Source organism: the organism of the source record quoted next, unplaced genomic scaffold, assembly GCF_019419815.1.
Source record: "Pyrus x bretschneideri cultivar Hongxiangsu unplaced genomic scaffold, Pyrus_bretschneideri_v1 Contig200, whole genome shotgun sequence".
Classification (NCBI taxonomy): Eukaryota; Viridiplantae; Streptophyta; class Magnoliopsida; order Rosales; family Rosaceae; genus Pyrus; species Pyrus x bretschneideri.
This window is the reverse complement of record NW_025999503.1, coordinates 72,470-80,741: the sequence shown is the minus strand read 5'-3', so window position 1 is coordinate 80,741 and position 8,272 is coordinate 72,470. Positions and strand designations below refer to the sequence as shown.

The window sequence follows — 8,272 nt, the reverse complement described above, 5'->3', positions numbered from 1 at the left end:
GCTTGACAGCCGAACAAAGCTTGTTTGCCTAGTTCTAGTGGTATAGCACATAAAGCATGAATTTTTTGTTGCCTTGTTATTTTACTGATTTGCAAGCGAGTTCTTATGTTTTTCGAGAGCATCAAAGCTTTATCAGGTTTATCAGAGCACTGGTTGGGATTATCCCTATGCTTAGACCAAAGTCATCTCACATTAGCATTATCAGTTGTCCGACATACTAATTCCCTTGTTACATGATCTGCGTGAAAATAGGTGGCTTGGATTAATTGGGCAGTTCTGCCCGAAGAAACTCTTTTATTGTATTAAAGCTGAAGTTACCAATGATGAGATGGGGGTCCCTACTTTGAAAGATGTGGTGAAGCATGTCTTGGACAAGTCACTTTATTCGTTTGGATTATGCACACAACTTCTTTTGTCTCCGTCCTCATCCATAAAGTTGAGCACAGAAGGACATGGTGAGAAAAAAGGACGCCGCAACAAATTGATGCTCTTTCATAAGGCACGCATTTACTTTCCTGTTTTGACCTTTAATCAAATGTTTAAGCAGTCAGAATTCCTTTTGTCCCTTGTTTGCCGGCTAGTTTGAGGGATTTATGGGTGTCAATTTCTTCATTTTTTGTACAATTGCTATGGCTAGGTGGATAATTTGTTTACTGATTGGAGTTGTTAGGTTTAAAGTTCTTTTTTGGGTTTGTTCATGCCAGGTTGTAGTATCATCCAACTGCGATTTTTTCTTTCTTTCATATGACAAATTTCTCTTATAGGAATTGAAGTTAAAAATAAGTAATTATAGGGATGTATCACTTGAACTTTACCAGATTCTGTCAGCATGTATAATCTTAAAGTATTGTTTCCTAATTTCTTAATTGTTGAAAAGTAGGGCCTTGTTTGGTCTCTAGGATTGGAATGGAATGGACAAACTACTATATTGAGGGTGTATTAAAGATAGGGGTGAATGATTTTTCATATTGATGTGATTAGAAGGGGGATATGGAAAATACTCCCTTCTGATCCTTACCATTTTGGTGGATTGGAATGGAAAATAATCCATCTCCTACCTTCAAGTAAGCCACAATTTTTTCATTTCTTTCGTCAACATACCTTGAATATAGTGGGTTGTCCATTTCAATCCAATCTTAGAGACTAAATGAGGCCACAATTTTTTCATTTCTTTCCTGAACATACCTTGGATATAGGTTTGTATATATCAACATGCTTCAAAAATCTTAATTTACAAGTTTCTTCTGTTTACCACTTTTCTTTATAGGTTACATGACTTGATAACATTGCACATATGCACTGCAGGGAACATAGATAAAATTGGAAAGTTTCATGTCTATAAATTAAGAGCCATGTACTGACAAAGTTAATATCAGTACCTTTAACATTGCACATGTGCTGCCTAAGCTGTTTGAGTGAAAAAGTTCATGTCTGTACCTTTATTTCCTTTATTTATCTTCCTGTTTAAATTATGAGCCATGCATTAAATTTTCTCAACCTTTAAGGTGTTTGCAGCTTCCTTACCATGATATTACACTTGAGGCTGCATGGCCTGAACTGTTCGTTGACCATAAGGGAAAATACTGGGATGTGCCTGAGTCAATTTCCTTAGATATGTCATCACTTGTCTCCAAATCTGGATTGCGGTACCACATTGGTGTACATAAAAACAGTGGTCATCCCCAGGCAGTTAATTCCATAGATGATGAGGCACCTCCTTCTCTAATGCCTGGATTCTGCGCAAAGGCTGCCTTTTCTTATGAAAAAAGCCAAGATCTTTGGAGTCAAAATGAGACACGAAAAGACATCATGATACAGAAAGAAAAGGGTTTGTTTTGGCGGCCATCTTATGATGTGCGTCTTAAAGAACCTCATGCTGCAGTATATGGAGTTTTTGGTAATTTAACACGTTACTCATATTTTCTGTGATAACTTGTATTATCTCGTTACAGTTTTTTGGAAGTTTCATACCAATACTCAGGTGTATATTATAATTTTTTAGTTTATACATTTGCATGTTTTTATACATGTATACATGTTTTGGTACCTCTTAGTTTCATTTATATTGTATGTGTGTAGTTTTCTACTTTAGTATATTAAAAGCCAGTAGACTTAAGGAGTATGTCACCTCCTTTTAGTAGGTGTGACTGCAGTAAAAGAAAATAATAGTAATAAAAATAATTCTAGAGACAAATTCTAACAGAACAATTCTATATTTTTATTTTGTGTTTACAAGTCCAGATCTGTTGCCGACAGTATGCAGTATCTTTAGTTTTTACTTTAACTATTTCCTGATGTTTGCCCCAGGGAAGGCCAGGTACGAAATTCTTTAATTGTCAAAATTAATCATTGTTAGTGATATAGTTCCCTTTAGTTTGCAAAATTAATTTGTAATGCCATTCTCACTTCTTCTGGTCAATGGTGGCATTAAATTTTAGGTGGAGGCTGCACTGCCTGGTTTCAGGATGGGTACAACCTGCTATACTTTCCAGCACGGAAAATTTGGAGAGCTCTACGGTGATCTGACCTGGATTGATGCTCGCCTGGATATTTGTTCAGCGTCAGGTTTGGCTAAAAGGGTGATAATGGTTTGAAGAGTTCCTCAGCTAATAGTGCAAAAGATCCGATGTCCTCCCCTGGGATCAATCTAATCTTTCAGCAGCAGGTATTTCTATTTATTCCTTAACTTTTTAAATGTTTCACACCTTAAGTTGTAAGAGATATTTTAAATGCAGTTATGCACAATGTGTTACAAAACCTGCATCGTCCCCATCAAATCCTCAAAACAAATCTTCCTCAAAATATTCCATCTTCACCTCCAAAATACCCATAATGTTCAAAAACGTCAATCTGGGAAAGCTACGCGCTGTGCCTTCTTTTCTTCACCGTAGTTAAACGACTTGGTAGAAAAATCTGAAATTTTGGGACAATCATCTTGAAAGACTCATGAACATCCTTCAATTGAAATCTCTAAAATTCATCCGCTTGATCATTTTTTACTCAAGAGGAAGTCGAATGCCTTGCATTGAAAATACATAACAAAGTATCAAAATTCTACCAAAATAACCAATAAACTATAACTAAGAATAGGGTAAAATATATGGTATAATATGTACTCATCAAATACTCCCAAACTTAGCTTTTTGCCTGTCCTCTAGCAAAACAAAACTCAAAAACAAAAAATAAAAACTAACAAACTAAAAACTTCAACAAAAATTGACTATGGCAATTTTCACTTTCAAGTTGCAATCCATAAAAAATGTTAAAATTAGAACATCTTTTAAAAAATTCCAACCAATACCACCACAGAGTCTAAGCCATTTAGAATTAATTAGAAAAAAACTCATGAACTTCATTTGGTATAAAATGAATCAACATGGTTAAAAAGACTCGACTAAAACCCTTACCACTTGTCCATTTTAGTTAATACTTACTAACTTCAAACATAACTATTTTGAAGTTAACCTAAAACCCTTACCACCACAGAGTCTAGTCCATCCGAACTCCAATGTTAAACGAGTTTGAACGAGAGTAGTACTAGGATGGGTGACCGCCTAGAAAGTCCTCGTGTTGCATCCCTCACAGCCGACCCCACATGGTGGGAAAAGGCTTAAGAAAAAGAAGAAGAAGATAGTAATAAAAGTGGTTGTGCAATGTTAGTTCACTTAAACTTTCGATCCAACCCATGTAATGAGTTTTAGGTCAATGGCTCCCAAACCACAAGGGCTTTGGGGCACTAGGTGTAGAATGCCCCTAAGGCCTTACTAACTCGAGCTGAAAAGGCTATGAAACCAACTAACCACCTCATCTCATGCCAAGACTCTACTATTTGATGCGAGATCACTGCTGATTGGGCATGACTAACCTAGTTACTAAGCAAAGTCTCGGTGGAACAATTATTACTTTATTTATAACAATAAATAAACTTTATTTTTTTTAGAACAAAAATATAAAAAATTAACTTAGATGAAAAGCAAGTGCTTCAATCTCACCCCCACAAATCATGTTGGTGTGAATGTGCTAATTGTGAAAGGATAACTCATGCATGTATGTTTTCTGTATGTGGACTTGGGGATCCGAGTAAGGCCCCGGGGAATAGGAAATGCAAGGAGCAATGGCTCACAAATGAAGGTGCTGTACACACAGCAAAGATGGCTGCAAGAACTCGGATCTACAAAATGAAAGGTAAATCAAATCCCTCCACTGCGTTAAAATTAAGCATGGTTTAATATCTCTGAAAGTCATACGGATTTGTGAAATGTTTCTCTCATGCATTTATAGACCTAAAATTTCGTCAATGCTCATGTAATTTTCCGTGACATGGCTTTGATGAATGCCCACCTCTGTGTTGCCTGGACCACCCCCAAACTATATGTAAAACAATATTTTAATGAAATATGAGAGTGAGTGAGCGAAAGATAAATGTTGATGAATGGATGATGAATGCTCACATAAATGTTGATGAATGGATGACTGATGAATGCGTATTTTTGTATCTTTATTGTTTCGTTTATAGAAGAGTAAGGTTTATATCCTCCTTCTTTTTCATGTATTTTTTTTCTTTTTTCTAGTATTACGAGGAGTTAGGTTTATATTCTCCTGACTAGGTGTAACTTACTTTTTGTTATTAATAAAATTCTCCTCGTACCGTCTAGGTTTTCTAAAAAAATAAAATAACAAAAGCAATAAACTACTATGGAATGCTTCCCATTTTCAACCAGGGATAAGCCTCTCAACAGAGAGCAGGAAATCCAACATAGGTTTGAAATTTGATGAATACTTTCCACAACTTTGTTTTTTAATTTTTAATTTTAATTCTTTCAGAGTGTTCGTCCTATAATGTTTGGCAAAGCTAGAACGTCATTGTTCAAGCATAATTCGATGCAAATAAGTTTGTTTGGCAAACATTGATCAACTAGCCATTTGCACTGCATTTTTTATCTAACAAATACGAGAACGCTTTCACATAACATCAATACTATTACATGCTATACCACATTATTAACAATAAGCTTCTATTCGCATATACCATTTGCTCAAAGTTTGTTTCTGATCCGACACATATGTGCCACAGCATCATAGATGTTCAATCTTTCTCTAGGCAACTCCGTTGAGCAAGCAACACCAATTTCTAAAACAGAGATTAAACTTTCTATGATTAGGATGTGATTCCTTGCCCTCCCCTCATTAGGATGATTGCTCTCTTGAACAAGAACGGGATCCAAAACCTCTTCCACTTGCTCAGGCAGAGCTGCCTTCACAAAGCTATAAAGGTTTGAAGTTCCCTGAAACATGTCATCGGTCGGTCTTTTTCCTGTAAATATTTCCAACAGGAGGATGCCAAAGCTGTACACATCACCTTGTGTCCACACTTCATGTCCCATGCCATATTCTGCATTCCACAATTCAGAACATTAGATTCTAATTTTCTAGTGAAATGCTAAAAGCTCATTTCATGTTTGAAAATTTTAAAATAAATACTGCACAATTTTAAAATACTAGCTAGGGAAAAATAAACCACCAAGTGTATTTACCTGGAGGAGCATAACCAATAGTTCCCTTGATCCCTAAAGAGCTTGATTGATTTCCCGAAGAATTTTCAGCAGCTTTTGGTAGGAACCTCACCAACCCGAAGTCACCTACATGTGCAACCATGTCCTCATTGAGAAGAATATTGCTGGGTTTGAGGTCGCAATGAACTATTGGCGTCTCACAATGATGATGGAGATAATCCAATGCCATAGCAACATCAATAACAATATTCAACCTCTGAGAAATTGTTAAGCTCCTTGGCCTCTCATTTGTCTCACTAATTGTATGAATTGGATACAGCCATTCCTCCAAGCTCCCGTTAACCATGAACTCATAAATTAAGGCCTTGAAGTCGTGACCGCGATAATCAAAACCAGAACATGCTGAGAGTACCTTGACAAGATTACGGTGTCTAATATTTCTGAAAGCCTTGCACTCAGCAATAAAACTTTTGTAAGCTCCGCGACAAACGAGGTTGAGTACCTTGATGGCAACTATAGTTTCACCTTGCTCAAATACTCCTTTATAAACGGACCCAAAACTGCCCATACCGACCAAGTTGGTTGAGGAGAATCCATTTGTTGCCTTTAGAAGACTTTGGTAAGACACCTGGGGAAATTTGTCCGAATCAATTGCAGCTTGACCCTTTTTGTCCCTCCGTGAGCAATAAAGGTACAAAAAGGTTAGTGCAAAAATGACTCCAAGAATCCCACAAACGAGGGGGAGAACCAATTTCATGGTTAAGCTCAATCCTTTCTTTTTTGCATGCTGGAGTTTGCACTTTGGCAAATGAAACTCAGGTATGCCCCCACAAAGCTTGCTATTTCCTTCAACTGATGTCGCCGTTGCATTCTTGAACACTCCTTTGATCGGCAACATGCCCTCAAAATTGTTATAAGATAGATTCAGAGATTCCAAAAATATAAAACCTTCTAAGAATTCTGGAATGGTGCCTGACAAGTTGTTGTGAGAAAGATACAATTCTGAAAGACCTCTTAGTGAACTCAAAGTTGATGGAATTGTCCCATTGAAGAAATTTCCATGCATGTCTAGGTACTCTAATTTTACACAACTAACAAGACTTGTGGGAATTTTACCGAATAACATGTTATTAGAGATATCTAAATACTCTAGATTTATTAAAGTTCCTATGTTCTCTGGCAGGGAGCCTAGAAACTGATTTTGTCCTAAACTCAAATTATACAAGTTCAGTAGACCAAAGATTTCTTGCGATATGATACCGCTGAAATTGTTGGCACCAAGATGTAAGATCCTCAAATTCTGACACTCTGCTAAACTCGGCGGGATATTGCCTTGAAGTTTGTTGCCTGCTAAGCTTAACACATTTAATTGACTTAAATTTCTGAAAGAGGATGGAAGATTGCCAGAGAGAGAGTTCCCATCAAAAGTTAATTGATATAACTTGTGCAGCTTTCCCAGACCAGGGGGAATGTGACCTGAAATTTGGTTCTCGTCCATCCCCAAAAGCTCTAAGTTAGCCAGATTTACAATCTCATTCGGGATACTTCCTAATATTTTATTTTGAGCTATAATGAAGCTTTGAAGAGAAGAAGACAGGTTTCCTATGCACTGAGGTAACGTGCCCCAAAAATTGTTGGTAAACATTTGGAGAATTTCTAAATGGGTGGCGTTGGTCAAATCGCAGAGAAAGGTCAAGTCATCAATTCCCCCACTTCCGAGATGGTTGTCAGCAAGGATTAACCACTCAAGCTTATGCAAATTCGTCAATGGAGGGACTTTTCCATGCAGGTGGTTACCTCCGATCCCCAATCTAAATAGATTTGAGGCATTTGATAATGAAACAGGAATAGATCCACTGAATTGGTTATTGGAAATAGAAAATGTTTGGAGACTCGGAAAGACCATACCTAAGTTTGAGGGTAGACTCCCTTGGATTTCATTACCTCCCATAATAAGGTTTATGATAGAAGAGAGATTAAAGATTGAGGGAGGAAGCATACCCGAAAAGCTATTTAGGTCCAAAGCAAGAAAGCTAAGATTGGTCATTCGGCCAAAAATATCCGGGACAGTGCCACTCAAATTATTAGAAATTGCGGAGAACCCTTCAAGAGATGATAAATTGCTAAAAGAAGTAGGGACTCCCCCTGTAAAGTGGTTATCGTGGATGGAAAAAAACCTTAACTTTGACAAGAGGCCAAGCTCCTTTGGAATCTTTCCCATCAGTACATTGAAACAAACATCGAGCCCGAGGAGCTGAGAGCAACGCGACAAGTTAGTGGGAATTTCTCCACTCAGTGAATTGTTGTTTAACCGTAGGTGTTGCAATCTGTGCAGGCGGCTGAATTCTGGAGGAATTTCATGGCCTAAGCTGTTGTTCCGGAGATCAATGACTCTCAAAAAACTCAAGTTCCCAATATGCGGCGATATAGATCCTGCAAGTTTGAAGGACCGCAGGCTCAACCTTGTGACCCTCTTAGGACGACGACCACATGTAACGCCATGCCAAGAGCAAAAGTGGATGGTTTCATTCCATGAAGTCAGGACTTCAAAAGGGTCATGAGTTATGCTAGCTTTGATTTCAAGCAAAGCGAGTCTATCTGTCTCATTTCCCGGAAGGGCGAAACAAGGAAGGCAAGAGTGAAGAATGAAAGCATGCAAAAAAAAGGATGACAAAAACACTGCAGAAATGGAGTTGTAAAACCCCATCCCCATGATGATGATATTTGTTTTGTGCGAAAGTAGAAATTGAGTTGTAAAA

At 37.5% G+C, this 8,272-nt stretch overlaps 2 protein-coding genes across 2 annotated transcripts; one reads left to right on the top strand and one right to left on the bottom strand.

Annotated features, from left to right (window-relative positions):
• Nucleotides 1-289: 289 nt before the first annotated feature.
• On the top strand, nucleotides 290-2,521 carry LOC125477208 (protein TRIGALACTOSYLDIACYLGLYCEROL 4, chloroplastic-like). The gene is made up of 3 exons (XM_048584164.1): nucleotides 290-499; nucleotides 1,516-1,897; nucleotides 2,439-2,521. Exons 1-3 carry the CDS (start codon nucleotides 329-331, stop codon nucleotides 2,519-2,521), a joined length of 636 nt encoding a protein of 211 aa, XP_048440121.1. The 5' UTR covers nucleotides 290-328.
• A 1,378-nt stretch (nucleotides 2,522-3,899) lies between these two features.
• LOC125477207 (probable LRR receptor-like serine/threonine-protein kinase At3g47570) lies at nucleotides 3,900-8,220 on the bottom strand. The gene is made up of 2 exons (XM_048584163.1): nucleotides 5,535-8,220; nucleotides 3,900-5,392 (listed from the first exon to the last, which is right to left on the bottom strand). The coding sequence occupies exons 1-2, from the start codon at nucleotides 8,218-8,220 to the stop codon at nucleotides 5,037-5,039; spliced, it is 3,042 nt and encodes a 1,013-aa protein (XP_048440120.1). The 3' UTR covers nucleotides 3,900-5,036.
• Nucleotides 8,221-8,272: the final 52 nt, after the last annotated feature.

Bases quoted from the DNA above. Each gene is read 5' to 3' on its own strand.
- LOC125477208 (XM_048584164.1), top strand. From the start codon at position 329: ATGGGGGTCCCTACTTTGAAAGATGTGGTGAAGCATGTCTTGGACAAG. The intron at 500-1,515 runs GCACGCATTTAC...AGGTGTTTGCAG, and splicing joins AATTGATGCTCTTTCATAAG to CTTCCTTACCATGATATTAC. The intron at 1,898-2,438 runs GTAATTTAACAC...ATTAAATTTTAG, and splicing joins TGCAGTATATGGAGTTTTTG to GTGGAGGCTGCACTGCCTGG.
- LOC125477207 (XM_048584163.1), bottom strand. From the start codon at position 8,220: ATGGGGTTTTACAACTCCATTTCTGCAGTGTTTTTGTCATCCTTTTTT. The intron at 5,393-5,534 runs GTAAATACACTT...TGTGGAATGCAG, and splicing joins TATTGGTTATGCTCCTCCAG to AATATGGCATGGGACATGAA.